General features: G+C 38.5%; 1 protein-coding gene across 1 annotated transcript; it reads right to left on the reverse strand.

The window, feature by feature from the left end:
* On the reverse strand, window positions 1–27,240 carry LCA5 (lebercilin LCA5). Its single transcript, XM_081941069.1, has 8 exons — window positions 27,120–27,240; window positions 13,039–13,323; window positions 11,521–12,047; window positions 9,398–9,535; window positions 6,946–7,042; window positions 6,326–6,471; window positions 5,292–5,430; window positions 1–2,722 (listed from the first exon to the last, which is right to left on the reverse strand). The coding sequence occupies exons 2-8, from the start codon at window positions 13,238–13,240 to the stop codon at window positions 1,932–1,934; spliced, it is 2,040 nt and encodes a 679-aa protein (XP_081797195.1). The 5' UTR covers window positions 13,241–13,323; window positions 27,120–27,240; the 3' UTR covers window positions 1–1,931.

Raw genomic sequence — 27,240 nt, forward strand, 5'->3', positions numbered from 1 at the left:
TACTTGTGCTTGTTCGGGTCAGAAATACAAATACTTTAATAAAAATATTTTTTAAAAAAAATCAAGCATATTTCCAGAAGTAACTTGTACATAAAATATAAATGTATAAAAAACAATTAACATTTACATATTTTCAACCAGTACAGACAAAATGTAGTGTGTATATAATGCAGAACTTGTATTTCTTCTCAATGAAAACATTTTTTTAAAAAAAGAAAAAATACCAAATCTTTATTTGTGCATTAAAAATGTAAGGAAATTTAGTTATTTCCAAAGATGTACTAATAATCAAAACATAATCCTACCATCTCGAATTGAAAGCTAGAAAATATCTATGACAAACTAAACCTAATGTGTGTGAATTCTGGATGATTACAGAGTAGAATACTAAAACTCAGGGTGCACAAAAGCCTTTTGTTTTGCCAATGTGTCACAGGAGAATGTTTCCCTAGAGTCCACTGCACTCTTTCTCCAAATGCTCAAGTGGCCTGGAGGCTAAACTAGCAGTTTGGGAAACTAACAAAACCTAAATGTTACTTCAGAATTGCCTGAACCCACAATTTCTGCCGGTAAACAATATTGAGTTATTATTAAGATTAACTAATAGTAATGAAAATGGGAAACTTTAGTGTTTTCCTCTTTCTTCTTACTTTTCAACTTAGTTCTGTGGTAACCAAGAGTCTTCCCCTTTATATTTCCATAGCTTTGAAACTTACTCTACAAATGAATGTTTTTCTTGCCTTTAGCTGCAATTACTTGGGACCTTGTGCCTTAAGAGATAATCAGCATATAATAAGAACATCTGTTTAAATGGTTCAGATAAAAGCCTTAGGTTAAATAATTTTGTACATTCATAGTAATACATCAGCATCCTTCTCATTCATTCATTTTCTGTGTTCATATGGAGCATAGAAATGATGTTCCTTAGGATGAAGCAATTGTCTGTAGCCAAAATGAAAAACAAAATGAAGTGTAAATCTAATTATGGGCTTCAGGTCTTCAGACTCAGGCTAGCCAATCCCTTTGCTCATCTTTTTAAATGTTTTTCAATTGAATGTTTTATATTGATATAGACATTTGGTGCAACCCTCTAGGGACATTAGCATAATCACCAAAGTTACATTGTACAAATACTTCACTTTGCTAAACTGATTATATTCATGTGAGTAATTCACAAACCAGTTATTGTATTGTAGATTTTTAATAGAGCTGGCAAGGTACAATTAAAGTAGAGGTAAATTTAATGGGCATATATTTTTTGTTTCCCAATTAAATATTTTTATCATAAGCTTTCCAAAAGAAGATATAACAAATTACAACTTTCTCTATATTGCCACCAATCCTTAAATAGTCAATTTTATTCTATGACAGAGGCTGATAAACATCTATTACATTTAAAGCAAACAATTAGGTGTATTATGAAAACTAGAACATAAACTAAGGTTACAGGGACAATCCAACTGTTTCTGCAGTAATTGTTTTGTCTGCAAACTCAATTTCAATAATTTCTTCATAAAGAATTCATAAAATTCTTCATAAAGGAAGCACTCTCTACAAGAGATACTTTAAAAAATGGTAGTGGAAAGAGGCCTTAAATAAGAAAGGATTCAATTTTTTAAAAAAACGCCCTCATTTATTTGGATGTGCTAGGGAAATGTCAATTTGAAGTGACTGATGACAAATATGTAGAGAACACTACTTCCTTCCAAGAAGAGGGCCAAGTGATTCTATTAATAGAATTAAAATAGGAAAATAATTATTGAGTACATCTTATTTTATCTGTTAATTGTCATCATTTTTGCTTAGGGCATTAAATAAAAAAGTTGCATTCTTGATCATTCTCAAAGCTATATAACTTAACTTCAATCACTTTGAATTTATAAACTGTAAACGTACTAAATATAACTATTTACATATTTTACAGAATAAAATCACTGCAATAATACTTCCTCAATATCATCTTCTAAAGAATCAAGTGCCTTAACTGCTGGTCTATTTGCTGTGTGTTGTAGTCGTTGTCTTTGGGATATAAAGTTCTTTCCTTCACTAAAAAAAAGATCAGTGTCATTTTTAATGTTGACCATGTTTCCTTTAGCCTGAAAACCATTGTTTGTACTACCGTCTTGTTGAAAATCATTTCTCTTAGGTGGAGTGATTGTATTGACATTGCTACCAAACAGCTGCTCCATTAAATTAGACTTTCTCTCTTTCTTAGTATCAAGACCTACATTTTCCTTAGTGAGTTCATCTAAGAAGTCAATTTTTTGATTAAGCCAGCTTGGCCTTCCTGACCCTTTCCCAAAGGAAGGTACATAACTACCAAATATCAAATCGTTGCTTGTACATGTGATGTCTGTAGACTGCGGTTTCTGGATTTCTTCTTTGACAACTGTACTAAAGCGATCTGGTTCTGGCAAACCATTAGTCACTTTCTCTATTGTCTCTGACAATTGGTGCAGTCTCTTATTTTTTTCCAATGTATAAGGTACAGTGACGGTATCTGTGGCAAGTTCTTGGGAACCCGTATTTATATTGTTTTGTGTTTCTCTATCGATTTCATGCATCTTGGCAAGCAGAATTTCTTTCCGTCTTTCCTCCTCTGTTCTGTGATGATTCTGTGTTCCTTCTGAAATATATACTTCTGTCTCTATCTTCACTTTTTCATTTTCAAGCAAACGACTGTTTTCTTTCCTCTTTCGGTCTGATTCTTCTTGCTCCCATTCTGAAGGTTAAAATACAACAAATTTAGATCTACATATTGATTACATTGACATTCGCACATGTTGCTAAAATATAGTTTAGTATGACATACATAAGTTGAAACAAGCCAATTTTTTCTCCTCCAATAAGGCTGAAAAGAAATTCAGAACTTATGCGTTTCTACATTTGTATCTTGTCATCTAGGTGAAAAAAAAAATACTACTAATACTATACAGTAGTTCTTAAAAGTGAGTACACCCTGTTGAAGTTTGAAAATGTCTGTGTAAATATGACCTAAACATGACCTGTTCTTCATACCACTCCTAAAACTAGATGAAGAAAAAGCAATTTAAAAAATCAAAAACATTATCCCTGTTCATTTATTCATTGATCCAAGGCTACATCTTCATGTGTGACAAAAGTTCATTGGAAGGAAAATTATTGTTAAGTAACAATTAAGGGCAATGGCATAACTCAACATGTTAGTTATAATTTACAATTAGGATATACTTGATTTTTAAATAATGCAAAGAGTAGTGTTTACATAGTTCTTTTAAGGACAAGCAAATATAAAAAACTTTTTAAAAAAAAGCTTCTCTTTTTTCTTTCTTTTTTAAAGGAGGAGAATGGAGCTGGATGTTAATATTTCTATCGACTATATAAAGGTACTGTAATGAAAGGGCAAAATCACCAATTTCCATGGAAAGGTAGATGAACACACACCTACAAAGAGGATGATATACAAAGATAACTCAGTTCTTCAATTTGTATTCCCTGTTCCCTACGTATATCAGTTCAGATATATGTAGCAAAATATTTAAGTGAAAGTTCATGGAGTCATAGATATCTAATCCTACATAGTCCAAAAATCCACCATTTACAGCATCCCCAACAGATGACTATCCAGCCTTTGTTCATATACCTCCAGCAAAGGAAAGTCCACCATCTCCCATAATAATCCCATCCCCTGTTGAACAACAATTACTTTAGAAAATTTGCCCAGAATTTATTCTGTTGTACTTTAAACTCTTTGTGACTTGTCTCATTTTTAGAAATATCACAGAACAATTCTGCTTCGTTTTCTACATCAGAAGAGTCAAAAATATGTGGCTCACAAAAATCCTGAGTGTGGCCTGAACCAGATTAAAATGGAATTCAGAAATAAAATTAAAATGCAATAAAACACAGTTCATGCTTTTTAAAATGAAATAATAATAAACTAAATCACCAAACACAATAAAACACTGGTCTTTCAAGATCCTGCAAATGTTTAACAGAGAGAGAGAGAGAGGGAGAGAGGGAGAGGGAGAGGGAGAGAGAAGGAATTTGTCTCCAGTGCATAAGCTCACAGTGTACATATAACGTTGTGTGTGTGTATGTATATTCATACACATACACACATATATTTATATTATACAGACAGAGATATATATTTTCTCTTTCCTTAAGAATTCCAGAGGCTTATGAAAAAACAATGAAACAGTCTCAGTAAACTCAATACAGTAAAACAATTATCAAAGGGGGGAAAACCATTAAAATGTAGCATGTAGTTATGCAGTTTAAAAAGTGTTCACTTAAAAAGTAGTCTGCTTCTGAATTGCCATCTTGAAAATGTCCAGAGAATAAGCACTTATCTTTTAATTTGAGACTAGACATCATGGGGATGGTCTGTATTTTTTCCAAGTGAGAGTACCATAACTGTGTGACATAACCTTCTTATACCTATTCACTACACTGCCAACTCTACAGGTAGAACCATAAGCAGTAGCTCTCCTGCTGTTTTTGACATAGGAGTTGGGTTGTAATGGAGAGGCAGGTCCGGAACTATTTAGGTCTATGGAGACCACCATCATTACCGCATTGAGTCAAGCACTCAGATGGGATAGCAGCATCTAACAATCATTCATTTTAAAAACAGCTAGGGAAGTCAGTTTTCATTAGTACTTGGTTAGGTAGCCACAAAAAAATCCTAGGAGCTGAAGGCTTGATAAGCGAAAAAACATCCAGAAGAAGGTATTGGTAGGCCACTTCAGTACAGTTACCAAGGTCACATCCAGAAAGTTACCAGTGATTGTATTCAAGAGAGTTCTTATCTTTTGCCTAGAGGCCCTCAATACAATGTCAGTGGTTTTTAAATTGTTTCATCCAATTACTGCTTTTGCCAGTCTCTAATAATGTTATTACACCACTGTAATAACATTCACATCCATTGTTTTCACAAGTGTCTTGGCACCAGACAGTTCCAAACTGGATCCTCAACTCACAAACAAGCAATTACAAATTGCTCCATTATCCCCAGGACATGTCCAAATTATCCCACTGGGGGTAATTACCTCCAGTTTAAGAACCACTGATCTATGTGATAGGATTCCGTTTCACTGCCCCACAACAATCACAGATGTACTGTACAACAACAAAAAACCTTGTCCATATTATTTACTTATTGCAATGTAAAAATAAAACATTATGTTTATCAACCGAGAATAACCATTATATAAGAAATATAGATGATGATAATTGGAGAAAGTGTATATATTACATAATGACATTTTCATATATAAATCCTGCAAATGTAAACATTTCTACTTTACCTTCTCTTAGTTTCTTGGCTCTTTCTTCCAGTGCTTGGAGTTCTTGTTCATTTTTTAGTTTCTCTTCTCTTTCTTTTTCTTGGTTCTGTTCCTGCTTGAAATCCTCTCTTTGTTCTTTCGAATCTTTAACTGACTGTTCCTAAAAACATAAATGTGGAATGAAAAACTCTTCAAAAACCATTTGGATGAAATTAGAATGAATATTGTCATTTCAATTCATTTGCAATAACTTCCATTAACTAAAAATATCAGCAAATGATGATCAAAATACTCTTAGTAGAAAGAGTAGTGTATACTCCTTTCGTACTTAAGGAAGATGCTACTATCTGATATTCAAGATCCCTTTTAGCTCAGCCATTGTCTACTCCATTCACGAAGGACTTTCAGTTCTTTAAGAAAGGCTTTGCAGGGAAGGACTCTCACTCAAAGAAGCAGATAAAAAGATGCTGCCTGATTCTTCTACATGACTTTTAGCTGGATTCAACTCACAAAATTTTCAGATTTTAGATATCTGAAGAAACTTGGGCATTCCTATATTTTATCATACTAAAACTTAGATTTTCAATTTGCAGTTACAGGTAGTTCTTGACTTACAACCAAATTGGAACCAAAATAAATCCTTGTGGTCATAAATTGAGTCAAACCAATTATATGACAGTTTTACAGTGATCCTTAAGTGAATCACATGATCATTAAGCAAACAATGCAGTCATTAAGCAAATCCAGTTTCGACAATCAGTGCTTTTTTCCCTTAAAAAAGTGACAAAAAGGTCACAAACTGCAGGATGATGCAACTGGTCATAAGTGCACACCAGTTGCCAAATGCCCAAATTGCGACCATGTAATTGCAAGGCTGATGCAATGGTCATAAGTGCAAATAGAGATCATAAGTCACTTTTTCTGACATATTAAATGAATGGTTGTAAGTTGAGGACTACCTACTTTCACTTCAACACAAACTTTTCTAATGACATGGAGAGAAGCTGGTGAGTAAACAGAAGACAGTAAAAAGGGAAATTGCAGTTTCAACTCACCAATTGGAGATGCCCATCTTCCTTTTTCTCCACTATTTCATCAGAAATGAAGTCTGGTGACAATGGAAATTCTAACAGGGAAAAGTATCCAGTAGTCTGCACTCCTTTTGTGTTCTGTACGTCTCTTACAGTGTTTTTCTCAACAACTATAATAAATTTTATGCCACATTTTAAATAATTTTATTTAAATAAACAGTTTCAGGAAGTTCATACCCACTTATTTTATTAATAATATGAATGACTTAAATGCATATCAAAAAAGAGTCCCTTAGAACATCTGTAATGGAATATGGCACTATAAGAAGACTGGAATGCTGACAGCAATAAAGATTTAAAAACCTCTTATAAAGCCAATTGCTTCTTCACACATAACAATACTGCTACATAATAATTTATTCTTCTTTAATCGAGCTAAGAGTTGGTTTGCTTTAGTTTTCAAATGCAAAAATTAGAATAAAGATTGTTTACTTTTCAAATGATTAAACACTAAAAAGAACAGGCAATGGATTCAATGTGCTAGAAATATTGAAATATTGAGAAATCACTCTTTGAGTGATATATTATTTAAAGTAAACCTTCACTATTTTGTATACAATGGTTAATATAGTACCAGTATTTACCTTTTTTTCTTGGTGTGATATCATCATGTTTTTTGGGTGAGTGTTTTAACATACGATTAGCATATATATTTTTTGCATCTAATTCTCTCTCTTTTTCCTAATAAAAATAGAAACATACAGTCAGAAAACTAAGCAATTCTTAAATTTTTATTTCTACAGTGCCTCATTAAGATTTTTGAGATATACGCCCAATATTTATATTTCAATTTTTATAAGAAATGTGTCTTGAAGTTTAGTTATGTAAGTAACCAGATAATTCTGAAGATTCAAAGTGTTCAGTCCAGATGTTTTATTACTATGATATGATATAATACAACCTCTATGTCCAGAATATGAACTCTATACTCCTGAAAGCAAAATAACTTTTAGAAGTGGGATGGGATAACATAAGATTATGTAACAAAATGTGGGTACAACTGTTCAATTTTATAAGGCATAAATGATCCTGTGAAACAAGGATATACTTTTATCAATCTTTAAACTGATAATTATCAGGTTTTTACAGGGGAATGTACTATATATCTGCAGTATAAGGACGACTTCTTTTGAATAACATTATGTTATAGCCCTAAATATGACTAAAAAGCCTAATAATTTAGACAAAGCCAGAACACAATTTTATATCATGGGGATTCTCAAACTCCATAATACCCTAATTTCCTAAAGCAGTAACATGAATTTGTGTAACCCTACCCCAAAATATTTTTTTTTCATTGGGGTTAGGGTGGATATATGTCTATTTATTTTTAATAATTACATTTTGATCTTTATATAAAATAAAACTCTGAATCTTACACATTAGTGAAATAAGGTTGGATAAAATAAAACGGAGATTTAGTTTTTGCTTAATTCCAAAATTCAAAGTCATGTTTTTAACAAGGATGATTTTTCATACTTTTGCATAATTTCTGAAATCTGAAATTTATTACGAAGGCAGCCACTGTCAATCATTAGGTTGATTGGTGGGGGGGGGGGGAAGTACAGGTAGTCCTCAATTTATGGCCACAAATGGAACTGGAATTTCTCTTGCTAAACTATGATGTCATGTGATCACATCACTTGACAACAGAGGTCCATCATTAACCAAATTCCACTGTTGTTAGCTATGGATCCAGCTCAATCCAACCATTCTGGACATCTTCCAGCCCCGAGCCTCGATAAGGAAAGGGATTATTTCCTCTTTAACTCTCTTTATCCATCTGTTTCCCCACCACCAACGTTTCTGTTCTTTTGGTCATCCTTTACCCCAATCTGCAGGGCAGCAAGCAGTCCCATAATGCACGGCTCAGAGGCTGCTTGTCATACTGAAGCTCGGGGGCTTTTAATGCACCTCAAGAAGCCACAGACAATTCTGAAACCTAAACCACCCAACAGTGTGGAGCAAAGCTGCCATGCCCTGAGAAACCCCAGCTGCCCCTGCAGTACAGTGCAAAGCCGCAGGTAGCTCAAGTTACCCTAGCAGCATGGCCAAAGCCACAGCTGTCTCAGCCAGTTGCCCTCGCCATCCTGTACTCCAGCTTTTCCAGCTGACCCTCACCATCTTCTTGCTCCTGCTGCTTAAGTGGTGTATGCCCACCATGGCCCGTTGCAAGGCAGCTGCTGACCACATGAAACCATCTTCCCCAGATCTCATGGCTAAATCACTGTACATGACCTTAGGGAGGAAGCCTGGTGTCGCCAGAAGCTGCCTTGAAAAAAGCCAGGCCAGACCTGCTTGGTTAGCAACAGGAACAAGAAACTGCAAAGGTCAGTTAGGGTGGCAGTTAAGGGAAGCTGAAGTGCTCATGTAGTCAAAAGTGTCAGCGGGCTTCCAGGTGCCAAAATTTTATTCACCTGATCGGGAGCACTGCAACAGCTGTAACTTCAGGGACCAGTCATAAGTTTCTTCGTTCAGTGCCACCATAACTTTGAATGATTACTGAACAATTGGTTGTAAGTGGAGGACTACCTGTACATTCCCTTGCCTTAAGTCAGCTTCTCTTAAAATGCTGCAGCTTGCAAAATACTGGTAGGCTATACACTGCTTTTGGTGCTCACTCAGAACAGAGCCATACTGAAATAACAACCATAATCTTTGCCCCTTCTTCCTCCTCTTCTGTTTTAATTCCATCTGCAGAGATAACATCAGTTCAGTGGGGACTTCTATGTAAAAACTTTATCATTCAGGTATGCTTATTCCACCTTTCAAAGGCAAAAAGTGATGTCTTTAAAACAAAGCAAATAACACTTGGGCTTCATGCAGGACTGGTAAGCCTGCTTGGAAATAAAGCACAAGGAATGGACTCTCTAGAAACACACTGCAACCTACATTCGAGAAACGCTGTTATATCAAAAACTATAATTCAATTTCCCATTAATAGTTATATTGATCAGTGTGAGATATAAAAAAAAGTATTTTGGATTAGAAGATATGTTATAAAGATGTTCTATCCTAGACAATACAAATTTTTACCTTTAATTTTTGTTTCAATCGTTGGACTTCCTCTTGGATAATCTTATTTTCTTCTTGGGCTTCGTAAAATTTCTTTTTCATAGAGTGCAGTTGTCTTTGGAAACTGTTATTGGTAAGATCAAGCTTCTTCTCAAATTCCTACAATTCAGCATAATAATAAAATCATCATGTTTTGGTAAAAATATTTTTAAAGGGACGAAACTGAGGAATTGTTTGTATATAATTATTTGTATAAGAGCCACTTTGGTGCAGTGGTTAGAATGCAGTTCCGCTTCTGCTGACTGCCAGCTGCCTGCAATTTGGCAGTTCCAATCTCACCGAGCTCAAGGTTGACTCAGCCTTCCATCCTTCCAAGGGGGGTAAAATAAAGACCCAAATTGTTGGGGACAATATACTGTAAACTGCTTAGAGAGGGCTGTAAGGCACTGTGAAGCTGTAAATAAGTCTAAGTGCTATTGCTGTTGCTATTCAAATACTTTTCTAAAATGAAACATTTCATTTCATGGCCCTTCTCAACTCTATCAAAATATTTAAATGATAAAGAATTTCACTAATTTCTCTTATTTGTCAACGTCAGTGGTTGGATGCAATATGCAATGAGTCAGAAATTGACACTTGTTATTTTCATGACAAAATGTCACCTAACATCTGATGAACTGAAAAGCATTATAAAGATGTATAAACTCATGAATGTATCTTATAGAAAGTCTGAACTTCAACTACTCAAGAGGCATCAAAACAGAACAAAACAAAGTGCCTTCTGTTTATCATAGGGTTTGAACAGAGTTTCATGTTTTGCCCTACCTGGACAAAAGCTACAAGTACAAAGGCCAAAAAAAGTTCCATCTGCTCTATTTTCCAGCTCTGTATTACTGAATGCTAACATTTTCATACAGTATAAATTTCCCCTAACTTTCCATTGCAATTGAGAGAGACAGCATATGGTCATATGTATGACCTTAAAGAAGAAATAACTTGATGACAAGTTCTAGATCCTACATTAGCAAACAGTATTACAAATTAATTTCTAGTCAAGTAAAGGTTTTGTCATGGTGATAAGAAGGAGGCTAGAAGTGGTTGGAGACTTCTTGCCAGTTCTATTCAGTTTTATTCAGCTTTAATAAAGTCTCATGTTATCATTAAACATTCATATTATTTTACTTCCTTTTTCATTCATTTAAACTTCTGTGCTACAATTTTCAACTCATGGCAGGTGGCAAATAATAAGAAAAGATCCAAACTCCCATGTTGCCTGTCCTCTTGATATTCATCTTATTTAATCTTCCTAATTTAAGTGTTTTTATTATCTTTTAAAACTTTTATATTATTCTGTAGGCCTTCCAGAGTCGCTTGAGCAGTGCAATGGGAGGCATACAAATGTAATAATAAGTCAAGCAAAATTAAATCAATTTTAACAATAGCACAAAAATATTATATGCATGTTCCCATAAACTTAACCCTAAAGCTGCATTATTAACACTTGCAAACACAGAGTGACAGAGTAACCTTAGAAATTTTATTTCTATGAGTTTGACGAATGAAGGGCCTTAAATAATGGAGGAATTACTATAAGAGAAGTTTATGGACTATTCTCACCAATAATCTGTCTGCATCATCTCTATGTAATTCCAGAAAATTCCCATTCTCCAGGTTTTCTTAGAACATAGGGAAGCTGGTGAAAACTACTTCATCCTTTTCTATTAGCAGGTACACAAAGCCTTCTGTGAACTCAGCTCCCCTCTTACAATCTTAAGGATCCAATTAAGGATTCTAATTAATTAGTAGTATGTCAAAAGGAAAGGTGAATTTAGAATTTAATTTGCAGCGAAATTTTTATACATATTTATTTAGGACTATAAAGTATGTTTAGGAGTAACAGCCCCGCTGTTTACTAGCTAAGATTTTACATCTGTGAATTATAATAGCAATGTTAGTAAATAACATGTGATACTGGTTCTTTGTCAGATTCAAAGAAATCACAAGACTAAATTGGCCTGTTTCCGTTTAATGTTGGTTTTTTTTTCCCTGTGAATGAGTGGCCAGTAAGTGTGTAAATATGGCATGTACCATAGAATGTACAAAATAAAACCTATCTTTTAAAGTGTTTTTTAAATGTCTCTCACCTTAATTTTCTTCTCACTATCTTCCAGTCTAGTTACTGCAATTGCCAGCTTCTTAGCCAGCTCATCACGTTCAGGGAGATTCTTATCTTCTGCAAGTTTTTTCAGTTTTTGCAAAGTACTTTTAGCTTTGAATAGCTCTTCCTCTGAAGCCTTGAGTTTCTTCTCAGTTGTTTGTTCTCTTTCTTGTGTTTTTCTTAAGCGCTCCTTTAGTATTCTCATCTCATCATTATGCCGCGCCAGAAGTTGAGAGATTTCATTTTCTGTGTCTTCAAACTTATGAAGGGCTTTCTCATGTCTGTGCTGAAGCTGCTTTAGTACCCTATTTTCTTTCTGCAACTCATCAAGTTTGACATGCAGCCCAGTCAGTTCATTACGAAGCTCGTTAATTTTCAGCAGCCTAGCAGAAAGCACTCTCTTTGTAACAAGACTAATATCTTTGGCAGGAGACTCCCTGGTGAGGCTCTGGGAGTAAAAACCCCAGCGGGTTCTCTTGCTGGGTGCGTATTTAGAGTAAAGCTGCTTTGTGGCTACAAAGAAATACAACAAGGGTAAGATTACAATGAAAATTAGTAAAATCATACCAGGACTGAAATTTCTTAAATGTACAATTTCATAGCTTGCAAACACATTACAACAATCTCTCAAATGTTCACTTTGAAATCAGCAAATAATAACTCTTGCACCATTTATTTTTTTAATCCTGATTTTCTAAAAGCCTTTAAAAAAGAAGATACCAGTCTAACAGCGTTCAATATTTTAGCACAGTAAAGGAGAACCTGAATTCTTCAAATAAATGGTAAAGTTTAAAAACTCTTATGGGTTAGGTAGGAGAAGAGAGGCAATAAAGTTGCACAAAAGTAAACAAGGAGAAAAACTAAAAATAGATGACTCATCTAGCTAAAACAAAACTAAAATGAAACTAATACTGTATCTGGTGTGCAAAAAATCTGAATCATTTAACGGCAGTCCATCTAGTATTATCTGAGTTTTTGCAGCCCATGGTAAACACATTGTGACTAATTAAATACTCAGTCTGTAATTGAAAATAAAAGAGAGCTTTGTCAATCTTTTAAAAGAAAAACGAGTTATATTTTGTAGTGTCTGTTTATGCAATATTATTGCTAAATGAATGTTTAAATGGTCATGATCCGTTGATCTGGTAACTGAATAAGAGACTTAATACCTATTCTCTCCACTGACTTGTATCTAAGATGCTACACTACGAGGTGAAGAAAGCAGATATTTATAACTGACTAAATTCAATTAATACATATAATTACAAGAACAAAAGCATGTTCCAATTTAATTACAAAGAAAAAGCAAGCCTGGGTACTTTCTGTTGAGTAAATTGTACTTTTTTTATTTTAAAACCTAAATGTTAATTTTTATTACAATTGTCAGCTTAATTTTGAAATATGCCATATTTCAAAGGAAATAATCTTCTTTTCATGAGATTCATTTAGCGCCATGATACACACAGACACACCCATAATCAATTGTGTTTTGCCAACTACTTACCGTGATAATCTGCATGGCTTTTCAAGTTCTGTGTTTTACTGCTTCTATTTACAGTTTGTATAGACTGAGTGCTGATGGTTGGATCAGAATGATCAGAAGAAGCATGAGATGAATCATCATCTGAGTAATATGAATTACTGCTTTTATCACTGTCTGATTTTCTGCTATGCCCAGAATCCAGACTCCTTCCTCCTTCCTCCATTACAAGAAACTTTTCCTCAAATAGTCATTTTCCAGATGAAGGCTCATTGCACGGTCACTACTGGCTTCTTGTCAGTTCATTACCTAGGTTTAGAAAGAGTTGCTGACATCACTTTGGCAATCAATATTTCTCATGTATCTTTTAATCCGAATTCAAAGAAGAAAATGGAAGCTGATTATAACCCTTTTAAAATGAATGACAGTGGCCAGTAATTCTTCCATTTAATGTTTAATTAAGTCTTATTTATGTACATTTGTAAAATGAACTTCTGCAGATTAGAGTTTGTTAATTATAAGTGATGTTACACATTACCATTTTATCATTACTTGTAACACAACAGAGGAATTTCTTCAAAGGAAGATATTAAAAAGCATACGCAGAAGGGCGGCACATCACTTGAAAAAAATACATAATAATAAATAATTCCAAAGAAATAGATATATGAATAAATCATGTTCAATATGAGAACATTCATAATGTTATCCATTATTAATTTATAAATACATGAAAGTCCTTTGATTTGAACATAGCCAAACATTTTTAAAGTTAAGCAACTATTTAAGATGGTCTCAACTAGTTGTTATGTTCAGTATTTTTAAGCATCAACACAGTATAAATCTAACAAAAATGTGTTCTTACTAAATCAGACCAAACTTTAATCTACATCAAATATTCTTTTTCAAAATGACTAATTATAGGACATGGGGCTGCTGCTGAATCCTTCATATTCCCAGTGATTCTAGATTTTTCTCCTAGGTGCTGCTTGGAGTGTCCAAGCATGGGTTAACTTCAGCTTGCTGCCCAAGGACTGAGTTCAAAGTTTGTGTAGCCACGCCTCCTGCTCCCTTTAGAGCAGTGTTTTTCAACCTTGGCCTACCTGAAGATGCGTGGACTTCAACTCCCAGAATCCCCCAGCCAGCAAAGCTGGCTGGGGAATTCTGGGAGTTGAAGTCCACGCATCTTCAGGAAGGCCAAGGTTGAAAAACACTGCTTTAGAGGCCAGTTTTAAAAAAACTCAGTCGCCTTAAAAGGACGCAGTTGGGAGCTCCAGTCCTTAATTACATGGTTCGACTCTCCAAACAGTGAAATAATGTAGCCTTTTATTATTTTTGTTCTAGAAATAGCATAGGATTGTGACTATCAGTTGGAATTGCCTTTCCTATTCGTGTGGAGCAGGCTGCTCGGAGTGAGGCTGCCTTCAGCGTTACCCACGGTTGAGGCAGCACAGCAGGGGGGCTCCTTAGCAGCTGCTGACGAGCCTGGGGACAGGTAGGTGGTTAGGGGGCCCCCAGAACGCTGTCGGAGCTCTCATGTAGCTGCGGAGGCTACCAAAGCCCTTCCGCAGTTTCCCACAGTCCCCGGTGCCGCTCTGAGCCGCGTGGTGGCCGTTTTGGACCATTTGAAAGTGGCGTGAAAATTTCTGGGCCATTTTAAACTGCGCTGTCTGATTCCTGAGCAGATCACCACTGGGAGGGGTCATTAATTGAAGGACCTTGTTCCGGGTCTCCAGACAGGTCCCCCCCCCCCCAGGAACAATGTTCCCTAGCAGCTGCAGGGTGTTTGGGTGTTATTTTGGTCATATTCTGCTTTAATTTAAGCGTGGATCTGCGGACGCTCTGGACTTTTCCGTAAGGTGCCTTTTTGTCCTGCTTAAATCTATCTCGCCCAGACAGAGGCTCTTTGCTTGGATTTGGGACTTCAATTGACTATTGCCTTATCACCATCTACAACAACCCTGCGGTGTAGAGTTGACTGGTTTTGTCTCACCTCTTCAGCATGGCATCCATCAGCGCAGCCGAGGAGATAGATCAAGCAGGCTCACTTCCCTCTAAGCGTAGCAGGCCAGGGTAAAGGTACCGGGAACCCTCCAAAAGGGAGGCAGCCCAAACCTCTGAAGATGTCTAAAGCATCAGCTAGGTTGGCGGAGAGAAGCCAGAGGGCCCTGGAGAAACAATTTCAAAAAGCCCAAAGTCTTGCCCGGTCTCCTTCCCCACCTGTGGAGGCTCCTGCCAGGCCTTCTCTGCCCTCCTTTCATAGGGAAATCTCACCATCTCTGGTGGAGAAAGGGAACTTTGATCTATCCTCAGACCACTCTGGGGAATCCCCAAGTCCTTCCCTAGTGGGAAGGTCAATACAGGAGGCCTGTTCCCTCATAGAGGAGGAGGTTCCCTCACTCCAGGCCCCTAGATTCAGGGACCGTCGCCCAGCTGAGGACCAGGATCACAATCTCTCCAATGAGATGAGGGAGGTCATTGCCAGCGCAATATCTCAGGGCATTGCTGAGGGCATGAGACAGATATTTCATTGCCTGCCTCGCCAGGGCCATTCTAAGGCCAGGCCTCAGGAGGCAGGTCTCAAAGACCAGACAGGAAGGTCTATTTCCTTGGCTTCCTCAGTTGTCAGCGAGGAAACCAAGGCAGAGGAGGGTGGTCAGGAGGCCCCGGAATTGTCGGAAGACGAAAATCCAGCTCCTGAACCCCCTGCCTTTTCTGGATTATTTAAATCATCCATGTTCAAGGCCATCCTCACTAAGGCCAAGGCATCCTCCATCCAGATGGGCCTCCCAGGCCAGGCCAGCAAGGACACCACAGAGCAAGGCAATAAGGAGACCACTGGGTCCCCGTACCCAGGCGCTGGCCTCTTCAAAGAGGCTTCTCTGTCCCAAGAGCTAGTTCTGGCTCTCCAGCTGTTCCTGGATGTTATCCAGCACCAGTGGGCTCAGCCAGGGTCCTTGGCCAATCCGAGTGGGGTAGATAAGAAGCTCTACTCAATGGAGAGCAATATTGAAGATCTCTTAAAGCTTCCTTTGGTGGATGATCCAATAGTTGCCCTAACTTCCAACTCCGTTCTTTCAGCTGATCTGCTGGAAGGACTTTAGGTGGAGGATAAAAAGGCGGAGAAGGCCTGTCATAAGACCCATCAGGTCACTGCATGGGCCATGAAGGCCTCTTCCTCCTCCTCCTATTTCAGCAGGGCCTCACTTTTCTGGCTCCATAAACTACAAGCCAAATTACCAGCTGGCAACACTAGGCTGCACCAGGATGTCAACAAAATTATTGCCACAGTCGAATATTTGGCTGATGCTTCACTTAATGTAACCAAATTTTCTTCAAGGGCATTAGTTTCCAATGTAACATTGCGCCGTCTGCTGTGGCTTAGACATTAGCAGGCGGACATGAAGGCAAAGTGGAAGCTCGCTTCCACTCCCTTCAAAGGGGGGAAGCTCTTCGGAGAGGCCTTGGATTTGGTCTTAATAGAATCCAAGGACAAACGCAAGGTTTTGTCAGCCATCATCAAGAAGGCTGATCACAAGAACCAATCTTATTACCACAGGCAGCCTTTTCGGAACGCGGATCCTCCAGCCGCCTCTGGAGGTTTTAACCATTCCTACTCACGACCGCAGGATATCACCCATGATACGGCATCATTTAGGGACAAGAACAGGCAGAAGGGTGACCGCAAGTCCTTTCGAGGGGGTTCTCAAACCACTCCTTTCGTAGGAATAAGTGACCATCTCTGGTCCCCTCCCATAGCCGGGCATCTGCAACTCTACGCCAACCAGTGGGAGGAGACGATGACAGATGCCTGGGTCTTCAACACAGTCCGTCATGCCCTTACCCTAGACTTCCTCTCAGTTCCCCCACGGACATTTGTCCGCTGCCCATTCCCAAAGTCAGCTCACAAACACCATCTGATGCAGGCAGAGATCAGACATTTGCTGGACATAGCGGCCATCGAGCAGGTTCCCGCAGGCCAGAAGTGGAGGGGATTCTACTCCATCCTCTTCCTGGTTCCAAAGTCCTCGGGAGGGGTGAGAGCCATACTCGACCTCAAGAAACTCAATATACATCTAGCGTACAAGCAATTCAAGATGCAATCACTTCAGACCATCTTGGGTTACATCAGACAGGGCGACTTCCTGACGTCAATCAACCTGAAGGAGGCGTACATGCACGTTCCCATTCATCCAGCGCATCACAAGTTTCTGAGGTTCCAGTTTGCAGACCAGCACTATCAATACAAGGCTCTTCCCTTTGGCCTCTCATTGGCCCCCAGGATGTTTACCAAGCTTCTGGCCGCTGTAGCTGCACATCTCCAAACTCGTCCAGTGAGACTCGTTTGTTATCTGGACGACATCCTGTTGCTGTCTTCATCCAGGGAGCAGGCATGTCGGGATCTCAACGTCACCATCCGTATGCTAGAGCAACACGGCTTCTCCATCAATCTGGAGAAAAGCCACCTGAAGCCAACCTCCAGAATTCAGCATCTAGGCATGATCAACTCCAGAACCTGCAAGGTATTTCTCACACAGGAGCGAATGGACAGCATCACATCCCTTGTGCATCAGATCCAGAGGTCCAGGTCAGCACCTCTTGTGACTCTATCCCAGCTGCTGGGGAAACTGATCTCGTGCATCGCAGTAGTTCCCTGGGCACGGCTGCTTGCACAGGATCTTCAGTGGTTCCTTCTCCCGATTCAGCGATGGAAGGCCAGCAACTCCAAGAAGGTGGTGAGCGTTCCTCCAAAGGTGCTCCAGTCTCTCAGGTGGTGGCAGTCTGCAGCACTGAAGAGGGGGTCCCTTTCCAAGGAACCAGAGCGCCTGGTCATAACAACGGACGCCAACTTGTACGGCTGGGGTGTCCATCTACAGACGTATGTGACACAGGGCAGATGGTCGCAGGTGGAGCTTGCCCACAACATAAACTGGCTGGAGCTCAGAGCTGCCAGGCTAGCCCTGCGCCACTTCTGTTAGTTCATCAAAGGATCCCATGTCTTAATACTGACAGACAACATCGCCACCAAGGCCTATGTCAACCGCCAGGGCAGAACTCGATCGAAGGCCCTGATGACGGAGGCAGAAGCCCTAGGGGGATGGGCAGAGCACCACCTTGAGTCATTGAGAGTGGATAACATCTCGGGGGAGGAGAATGTGACAGCGGACTGGCTAAGCAGAACGACCATCAGCAACTTGGAATGGTGACTTCATCCGTTTCTGTTTCACCAACTGACCCAGAGGTTCAGCCTTCCGACGATAGACCTGTTCGCCAGTCTGGAGAACACACACCTCTCCCAGTTCTTCTCAAGGTTCCAATGTTCCAGCACGGAAGGGACAGACGCCCTTCAATGCTACTGGCCTCCTGACCTATTATACGCATTTCTGCCTCTCCCCTTGATACCTCAGGTGATCAGGAATATCTTGTTGGAGGGCGCCGAGGTGCTGCTAGTCGCCCCGCACTGGCCAAGGAGGCCCTGGTTCGCGGACCTTGTCAGCCTGTCAGTGACCAAGCACTGGCGCATACCTCAGGAGCAAATCTCCCTCAGCCAAGGGTCCATTCCACATCTGGATCCTCAATGGCTCCAATTGGCCATTTGGCACTTGAGGGGGACCTCCTGAGGCAGGACAACTTCTCTGATAAGGTCATCCGCACTATCCAGGAATCCCGACAACCTTCTACTGTGCGGATCTATGATGCAACATGGACTATCTTATCCTCTTGATGTCAGTCCCATCACATTGATGCCACAGCAGCGACCATTCCACAAATCCTGGATTTCCTCCAGGAGGGGTTGGACAAGGGCCTTGCCCCCAACACGCTTTGGAGGAAGATGGCTGTCCTACCCACCATTTTGTCCAGAGACGCTTCTCAACCGCTCAGCAGACACCCAAGGGTCCGCAGTTTCCTAAAGGGGCTACCAACCTCCCCCCCCAACTGTACACCAATACCCTACTTGGGACCTATCAATTGTCCTGCAGACCTTAACATCAGTGCCATTTGAACCGATTTGCTCCATTAGCCTATGATATTTGTCGTTTAAGACTGCCTTTCTCGTAGCCATCACTTCAGCGCACAGAATTTCAGAGCTGGCAGCGCTCTCAGTTAGGGAGGACCTTTGTATTATACATTCGGACAGAATCATTCTGCGATTGGACCCAGCGTTTCTCCTGAAAATACCTTATTCCATAGGACGCAGGAGGTCATCCTCCCCGACTTTTGCCCTCACCCCAGACATCCCAGGGAGTGTGTCTGGCACAAATTGGATGTGCACCGCACTGTGCGGGTATACAAAAAGAGGACAGCTTCCTTTCGCAAGTCGGAATCGTTCTTCATATCATTCCAGCCCACCTCCATGGGCAGGAAGGTGTCATCTTCCACCATAGGACGTTGGCTGCACGCCTGCATTAAGCTAGCTTACGAACAAGCTAGGCCTGTTCCTCCTCATATAACAGTACACTCTACGAGGAGCACCGCAACTATGACCGCTTGGGCCACACAAACGCCTATCGAGGAGATCTGCAGGGCATCTACCTGGTCCTCACTGTCTCCATTCATTCGGAATTACAGATTGGACTCCTTTGTGGCCGCAGAAGCTTCCTTTGGAAGACGGGTCTTGCAACAGGTCATCACGACTCCCGCTAACCAGGACATTCTTTCTTCCCACCCTGGGACTACATAGCTTGGGTATGTCCCTTGCTTGGACACTGCAAGCAGCACCTAGGAGAATGACTATTGGCTTACCTGAATGGTCGTTCTCTAAGTGCTGCGGGAGTGTCCAACCCCGCCCTGGGGTCATCCGCAGGTGTGTATGTTACCACCTCCAAGGACATAGAACATGTGGGTACAACATCCTCTAGGACTCATCCCTTCGTTTTTTAAAACTGGCCTCTAAAGGGAGCAGGAGGTGTGGCTACACAAACTTTGAACTCAGTCCTTGGGCAGCAAGCTGAAGTTAACCCATGCTTGGACACTCCCGCAGCACCTAGAGAACGACCATTTAGGTAAGCCACGGTCATTTTCATTTAGAACATAGACTTCATACTTTTTATCATTGGTTAGACTTGTTTTCCCCAAATTTGTCTACTCAAAATCTTTAAAAAGTAAATCTAATATGAACAGGACTATTTTTATAGTACTATATTATATAAAATAGATCATGTAAACATTAAAAGTCTGGTACTCAGTGGAGAAAATACTGAACAATGAACCAATATTTTGACTTCCTTTATGACAACATACAGTCTTTCATGTTCTTTCAGTCTAATATGAGAAAGAACACTCTCCATATTGTTTAGCATATGGAAGTTTACTATATTATATTTTAGTCACTAAAACTAAATGTCTCAGAGCAAAAAATGTCCTATGGCATTTTACCTCCATCCTTTGCCGCTAATTCTAAATATCATTTGTTCATTTCATCAGTATAATGTACAATTTCCTATCTTTAAGTGAATGTGCACCTTCTCGGTGTAATGTTCCTTCTCGTCAGAGGTAAATTTAACCATTAAATTATGAAATTAAAGTCACCTTTTTAAAAATTCACAATTTTTGCTATATCCTGATCTCATTTATATAAAACTACTTCAATAAATCTCCACAGATGCCTTTTGGAACAATTCTTGCCGTTGGCATGATTATTTCGACTTTAATGTTCATTTGACAAAATAAGAAAATGGAAGCTTTAATTAAAGAGAAATTGTGTAGAGCTAACTGGGATGCTTTCCACAGTAAATATGTTGTATGGAGATGAAAAACAGAGACCTGAATTTTAACACATCAGTGTAGATTGCAATGGAAAAAAGTGTTTTCAAATTGAGGAATTCATAGTAATTTGGAGTAGTCATAAATGGATACATACGTATATGTCTCATTTCAATTTACAAATGCACAGTTCTCTAAACAAAATTTTATGTGGGAATGTATGTATTTTTTCCGCATCTACATTTACTGAACAAACTCAGAAATAATGTTTTAACATTACTGTTGTAATTCTAGGCCAATTTTTTTTCTGACAAGTTCTACTGAATTCAATGGGATGTACTTTTGATTGTACCATCATAAAGTAGCAACCACAAAGCAAAAACTATAACGTGTTAATAACTGAGGAAAGCTTTCATAACTAAAGGTAATGTTGCAAATGTTCTCAGAGAAAGGTTTTACAAGTATAATGTTGTCCTATCTACATTTCCTTATAAAATTAATTTGCTTTGAAAGTTGTGCTTTTCATGCAGTTTTCTGGGCAGTATTACAGACATGGTTTGTTATTATGTATATCTAGATGTTTTTTTCAATGTTCCAATGCAACCCTAGAATTGCTAGGCAGTTTCTCATCCAATAACTTGCCAGGGCTGATCCTGCTTAGCTTCTGAGATCAGCAAGGGCTTGGTAGGTGGGTAGATGCTGCCACCTGCTGAGGCAACTATTACAAACAGAAAAAACCAATACTTATTTGAGGAAAAATCGTTAAATATGTCTAAATTCAACAATAAATTCCTAAACTAGAGATATCATGCTCTTCTGCATGTTTTGGTGGATTGTGACTAGGGTATGCAATTATTTAAAAAGTTACTTTGTTAGTTCTTTTAAAAGCATTTTATATTGCATTGAGAAATTCTTAAACAATAAGCACATATTTAGGAAAATATGATTTTTTAATTCTTAATATTATTCCCTTCCTGTTTACTAGCGAAAGCGAAATGTACTAAGAAAATGCCAATAAATATATTATGAAGATAAATCTCAAAAGAAGCTTCTGGTAACTTTTTAAAAAAACAAATAGTAATCGTAGCCTGACTATTATTAGTCAAAGCATCCTTCTAGAACAGGGGTCTCCAAACTTGGCAACTTGAAGACTTGTGGACTTCAACTCCCAGAATTCTTCAGCTAGCCGTGTTTCTATCCTGGCTGGGGAATTCAGGGAGTTGGAAGTCCACAAGTCTTAAAATTGCTGAGTTTGGAGACCCCTATTCTAGAATTACTATCTTTCTACAGTTTTGCAAATTAGTTACAAGATAATAAATATTTTAAGAGCACAGCAGGCCATCCTCAGAAGAACCTTACCACAAACTGTAATTGGCCGGCTTTCAGCAATAGTTTCCTGCTGGTTTTGCACATATCCACGTGGAAACCCAAACAAAATAATTTTTTTATTTGTTTTGCCAATAGGGATCTGAGCACAAATATTACTATAAACCCCCAAAGATACAGGCCTCATAGGAAAGAAAGGAAGCAGATGTGCTGGTGTCAATATCAGATGCACACTGGCATCAAATGTGAAGTTTTGAAACACTGGCAAGGACAACTCTGGGAAGGACAAGAAGGGAATGTCATCTGCAAAGGTTAAAATGGGCCGAGCCACTCCATTCGAATGGCTGTTGAAGATGTGCTGCTGCTTTCAGTCCAGAAAAAAGTGTGGCTTTGGGGCCTAAAATAGATTAGGCAGGGCTCGTACTGCTCGTACTGCTGAAGGCTTGTTAAGTGTGATATAAAGTCCACAAAGTGTTTGAGAACAGAAGTGGGGAAAGAGTGCTGGAGAAGAAAGGGACTGGCATGGAAATAATATGCTTGTGACAGAGGACCTTCAGTGCATTTGAATATGGGGGGGTGGGGTGGGGAGAAAAAGAAAGGTCTTATTTGCCAAAAAATAATTAGCTAGATGAAGGCCAATTGGCACTTTGTCTGAGATAGAGATAGAGGGATAAGGGTAGATAGAGAGAGAGGGAAAAATTGCAGCTAATACTTGTGCTTCTTCAACTCTTCAGTAAGTTGGAAAAAGTATTAGAATAAAGTACATATTTATTAAGCTTGTATCCTAAAATACAAATAGTTGGATGGTTAAGAATTGATCAGGGCTAACAACTGGAGTTCAGGAGAAAAAAATTCTCTCACATTTAATTTCAAAAAGACTGTCTTATCTACCCTAAAGGATAAGGATAAACTGTTGACAGTAGAATGTGGAGTAATTTAAGTGAATACAAATTGTATTTGCAAAACTGGATAAAGAATTGAAACATTTACTTTTATTGGTAATGTGAATAAAGAAGAAAAACAAAATACTGTTTTGCGCTGTCTCTTTTCAATCAGGTTCATTTAACCCGCAGATATACCCTGTAACACGAACCATATTATTTAAATTACTGTGGCATTAAGAGTCTGATCTATTTATTTAAATTTTCAAACAGTCTAAGAGCTTCCAACAATAATATTTATTACCTAAATAAAAATTTTACATTTTACATGAAATTAAACATAGTCTGCCAGGCTCTGCCCAGATTAATACTCTGCCAACTTTTAAAATAATTTCATTAGGCTAAAGTTTTAGAGACTACTGGTTTGAAATTTGTGTTACTTCAGCAATTATAAGGACTTTTACAAAAAATGTCTTAGCTATCATGAGACACTTTCATTTAATTTTAATTACTATCCTTTTAATTTCAATACAAACACACACATATATTCAAATCATCCTGAAGGTTATCTACATTTTCTTGAGTACTGTGAGAACATATTATACATATTTTCAAATAAGCTAAGAATTTTAGCTGCTAAAATAGCTTCCCCCCCCCACAAAAAAAATTGGTTGAGATTATTTACTGATAGGCTTATTTGAGAGTATATACAAGTAGTCCTCAACTTACAAAAGTTCATTCAGTGACTGTCTGAAGTTACAACAGCACTGAAAAAAGCGACTTATGATTGTTGTAGCATCCAACCAAAATTCAGATGCTTGGCAACAGGTCTTATGACAGATGCAGTGTCCGGGGGTCATGTGATCAACTTTTGTGACCTTCTGACAAGCAAAGTCGATGGAGAAGCCAGATTCACTTAACAACCTTGTTACTAACTGAACAACTTCAGTGATTCATTTAACAACAGTAGCAAAAAGAATTGTAAATGGGGTAAAACTCATGTAACAAATGTCTCGCTTAACAACAGAAATTTTGGGTTCAATAGTCGTCATAAATTGAGGCCTACTTACACTTCATCCATAAGTACGGTATATAAAGTAGTCATGTTTCCCATATATACTTGTGAACAAGCCCATTTCTGGAAAAGTTGACCAAAATACCATGAAAATATATAATCTGTTGATTATCCATAGGTAAACCAACTGTGAAAATTAAAACATACATGATTTTTTTGATGTTTAGCTTACCTGCAGCTGTGGATTTTTTCATGGAACTTGGATTAAAAATTTGAGGATCAATTTATCTATGAATATATGTGATAGTTTAAAATTCAGATAGATTTGGCTAGTTGAGGAAACTAGTAAAACAACCCGGAATGGCAAATCACTCTGTATGAAAAGCTGCCAGTTGAGTTTGACTGGTTGAAATTTTAATGCGCTTGGAATAAAATTACATTTATAACAGCTACAACAGCATAGTAGAATTTAAAATCATGAAAACCTATTTCTAGCCTTTCAGAATCATTGTATAATTTTTCCCTCATGGGTTTTATTTTCAATGATGTTACCCGCATTTTTCGGAGTGTAAGACGCACCAAGGTTTTGAAGAGCATTTTTTTAAAAAATAGGCAGGTAGATAGGGGGATAGAGAGGAAGAGAAAGAGAGAGAAATACAGTAGGTAGGTAGGGAGAGAGAGAGAGTAGTTAGGAAGGTAGGTAGGTAAATAAAGGGAAATTATATGAGAGAAATAGAGAAATAGAGATAGAGAAATACAGTAGATAGGTAGGGGGAGAGAGGGGGGGAGTAGGTAGGTTGGTAGGTAGAGGGATAGAGAGAGAAAGAGAGAGAGAGAGAGAGAGAGAGAGAAATACAGTAGGTAGGTAGGTAGGTAGGTAGAGAGAGAGAGTAGGTAGGTAGGTAGGTAGGTAGACGTTTCCAGGTGTATTTATCCACGTGCTGGAGAAGGAAATCGCTGACAATCTGCAGCACCTAAGATTTTGTTTCTGCTGGCACAGCACTTGATCAATGTAATTCTCGTCAATCAGTTAAAGAGCTTTCCAAAAGGGAAAAAAAAGTTTTTGCACTCTGCAAACCTCAAAACAGCCTGTTTTTTGCGAAAACAGCCCCTCCTTTTTTAAAGGCATAAATAGCAGGGGGGGGGGCTTGCAGAGTGCTCCTGGGGGTGGGGGGGGCAAAAACGAGAAAAACACATTCCGTTTTTCATCAAAAAAATTGCGTGCTTAGCCTTATGAAGGCTTATAGAGTGCTGCTGGGGGCTGGGGGGGGCAGATTTAAAAAGACATGTAGCTTCACTTGTTTACTTTGATGCAATTTTCTTCCTACTTTGTCATTCTCAGGCTTCAATTCAAGTACAAACTTGAATAAATTCAATGCAGTTTGTTTGATTTAATAGCTTGTGTACTGGACAAATAATACATCAGTTCTCATAATGCAGCACAGAATTAGTTTGCTCTCTCTAATGCTGATGTAATGACTTGAGACTATATGATTGTCATAACAAAGGAAATATTTATGTTATTCATATGCACACCTATCCATGAAGGAAATTAAAAAACCTAGTAAGTGATGCCAAGAAGCAAGTTAGAAAATATATTATTTCTTTTTAAGATGTTACTTAATTGAGCAATATTACACCAGGTATTTTAATATATAATGTATAAATATAGCAAGTGAAGATGGAATGTTTCTCAGAGTTGCATATTCTGTGATATCTTTACAGAAATTTACTTGATATTAATCTTGGAATGTGATTTTTTTTAAACTATCCCAACATTCTTATTTTAAGCTCAAAACAAAAAGTAATCACCTAAATAAATAAGGATAAAAGCAAATTTCATTCAGTCCAAGTTTTCCAACATGTTGCAATCTCAAATGAATCCTTTGAGGATATTTTACCCCATGAGATATCATAATGAAAGCAAAACACATTTTCCTCTTCCTGCTAATGTAATACAGAAGTACGTCATACTAAATAATATGGAAAAATCCAAATCATTTGTTTATTCTGAAGTAAATCCCAGTGCTCAATGAAATTTATTTCCTAGAAAGTACGCTTATGACGATAACATTTCGATTATAAATGTAATACTTTAATGATTATGTATCTGATTTCCCACCACCAATTTCAAATATAGTTAATCAAGTAGCAACCATAAAGAAAGAAAATGTTTTGCCAGTAAAAGCATAACGCTGCTAAAGAATTGTATATTCATTTGAGCCTAACACACCTAATAAAAACAATCTGAACACACCTAATAAAAAAGAAAATGGAAAAAATACACCAATATCTTGATTTTCCCCATATTATAGAAGACATTATATATATATATATTCTCATCAACCAGTTTTTGAAATATTACAGGAAGAAGAAAGGACCATCAGATTATTAGGGTAAAAAGATATTTTGTTCTCATATTAACTTTCCATGGTGATCACTCCACTTCACTTCTCATCAAGACACTTATGTTTGATGCTTTTGAAATGTTAACATATTTTGGTTGCAAAATCTGGTCTCATTAACCTCCACTGAACTCAGTGAGATTTGACTGTAAGCAAGCACAACTAGGATTGCATTCCTTTGCAAATATTTCAGGTCCTTGAGCTATTATCTTTTAATTATCCTGGGTATAGGTAAACATAAGAGTTATAGAAAGAAAGCAAAACAACAGCTGAACAGCAGCTTTGACATGTAAGAAATTCCGTATATGACATTTCTACGCAAAATCAAGTTGTATTAAATTGTGGTGTTATCTTTGTAATCCACTTTTCCTCCAAGGTAACATCAGTCGATATCCTTTCTTCCACTTTTATTCCACAACAACCCTCCTGGGTAGGTTCGGCTGGGAGAGAATGATTGTCCCAGGATTACCCAGCGAGTTAAAAATGCATTAAAACAGCTGGATCGGGGAGGCAACTGACCCATTCTATGTGCCAGTCTCACTGGCACCCCAATAAAGCCGCCTGACTTTAAAGGAGCCACCAGTCGTTTTACAGTGTCTGAAAGGGGGGGGCAGAGCTTTGATAAAACGAGGACGCGGGGGACGTATAAAGCAGTCATTTCCCAACCTTAAACAGAGGCTGCCAGCGAGGCACCGAGACAACGCGATCGCCAAGAAACCTGCCCACCCGCCACCCCGGGTTTCCGGCTTCCTCCCAGTGAGCCCCTCGCCCTACCTGACTCCGGGGACTCTTCTTCCTCCCCCCCTGACGGAGCCGGACGGTTACCGGGGCTCCCTTAAAGGCGTCACCGCGTCACCAAGGCCACCCAGAATATTTACAGCAGGTTCCAAGGTAA

This window comes from Natrix helvetica, assembly GCF_964273705.1.
Source record: "Natrix helvetica genome assembly, chromosome: 2".
NCBI lineage: Eukaryota > Metazoa > Chordata > Lepidosauria > Squamata > Natricidae > Natrix > Natrix helvetica.